Raw genomic sequence first — 919 nt, 5'->3', positions numbered from 1 at the left:
AAGCAGCCAAGCTTCCTCCTCCTCGCACCCGCAGGAGATCGAGAACCAGAACGAGGTCTTGCTTCCCGAGCCCTCGTATACGGGACCGGTGCAGGTAATCAATGACCATCCAATCACAGCACAGCGTATTGTTCCTGCATGCGGATACCTAACAGCTGTTGCTGCCTACACGTAGCACCAAGACGAGAACTTGGATGTGCTCGACCAGTGCATCTTGCTTTCGTTGTGCCTGGACGTCAAGAACAACAACCCGCGACACGGTCTCACCACCGAGGAGATGTTCCCCTATGTCAGGCGAGTGCAAAAGAACCCCAACAACTGGATGGTGCACAGCACGTGCCTGTTGCTCAAGTCGCGCCTGGAGTTTGAAAGCACCAAGACCGCCGACAGGGCCGTTCTCCAGATGCAGGTACTGTCGTTTGCCGACTCGCGCTCTATTTAGCCCCATCCTTTGTGTGCTGACCGCCCACGCTCTGCGTCCAGACTCTCGTCGAACAATTCTACGACGAGGAGAAGGATCTCAAGAAGGAGCTGCACGACGTTATCAGGGAGCGGTCCCGCTACTTGTTCGCCCTGGCCTTCCCCTGCCGATTGACCCTGCAGAAGGAGCTCGGCGAGCGCTTCCTCTCTATGGGTATGGCCGCGAGCGCACTCCAGATCTTCGAACAGTTCGAAATGTGGGAGAACGTCATCACGTGCTACAGGGTCATGGGCAAGGACAAGAAGGTACGCGTGCACCGCACATTCGTGCACTTGCGCCACGACGCCCCTGACGACAGAGCTCTGATTGATATCTTAGGCCGAACAAGTCGTGATGGAGCGCTTGGACGCCAAGCCAACGCCCGAGCTCTGGTGTCTGCTGGGCGATCTGACGGAAGTGCCGCAGCACTATCTCACGGCCTGGGATCTTTCGAAGAGA

At 57.2% G+C, this 919-nt stretch overlaps 1 protein-coding gene across 1 annotated transcript in view; it reads left to right on the top strand.

The window, feature by feature from the left end:
- Positions 1-791, top strand: part of ACA1_225780 (karyogamyrelated protein) — a gene marked incomplete at both ends in the record, with an annotated part of 2,141 nt that extends 1,350 nt beyond the window's left edge. The window contains 4 exons of the mRNA XM_004346418.1: positions 35-94; positions 176-409; positions 484-726; positions 780-791. Of these exons, the coding sequence (XP_004346468.1) occupies positions 35-94; positions 176-409; positions 484-726; positions 780-791 (549 nt within the window). The remainder of the gene's footprint in view (positions 1-34; positions 95-175; positions 410-483; positions 727-779) is intronic.
- Positions 792-919: the final 128 nt, after the last annotated feature.

The sequence above is a fragment of the Acanthamoeba castellanii genome, assembly GCF_000313135.1.
Source record: "Acanthamoeba castellanii str. Neff unplaced genomic scaffold scf7180000084761, whole genome shotgun sequence".
Taxonomy (NCBI): Eukaryota; Discosea; order Longamoebia; family Acanthamoebidae; genus Acanthamoeba; species Acanthamoeba castellanii.
The sequence above is the reverse complement of the archived record's forward strand: the minus strand, read 5'-3'. Positions and strand labels throughout refer to the sequence as shown.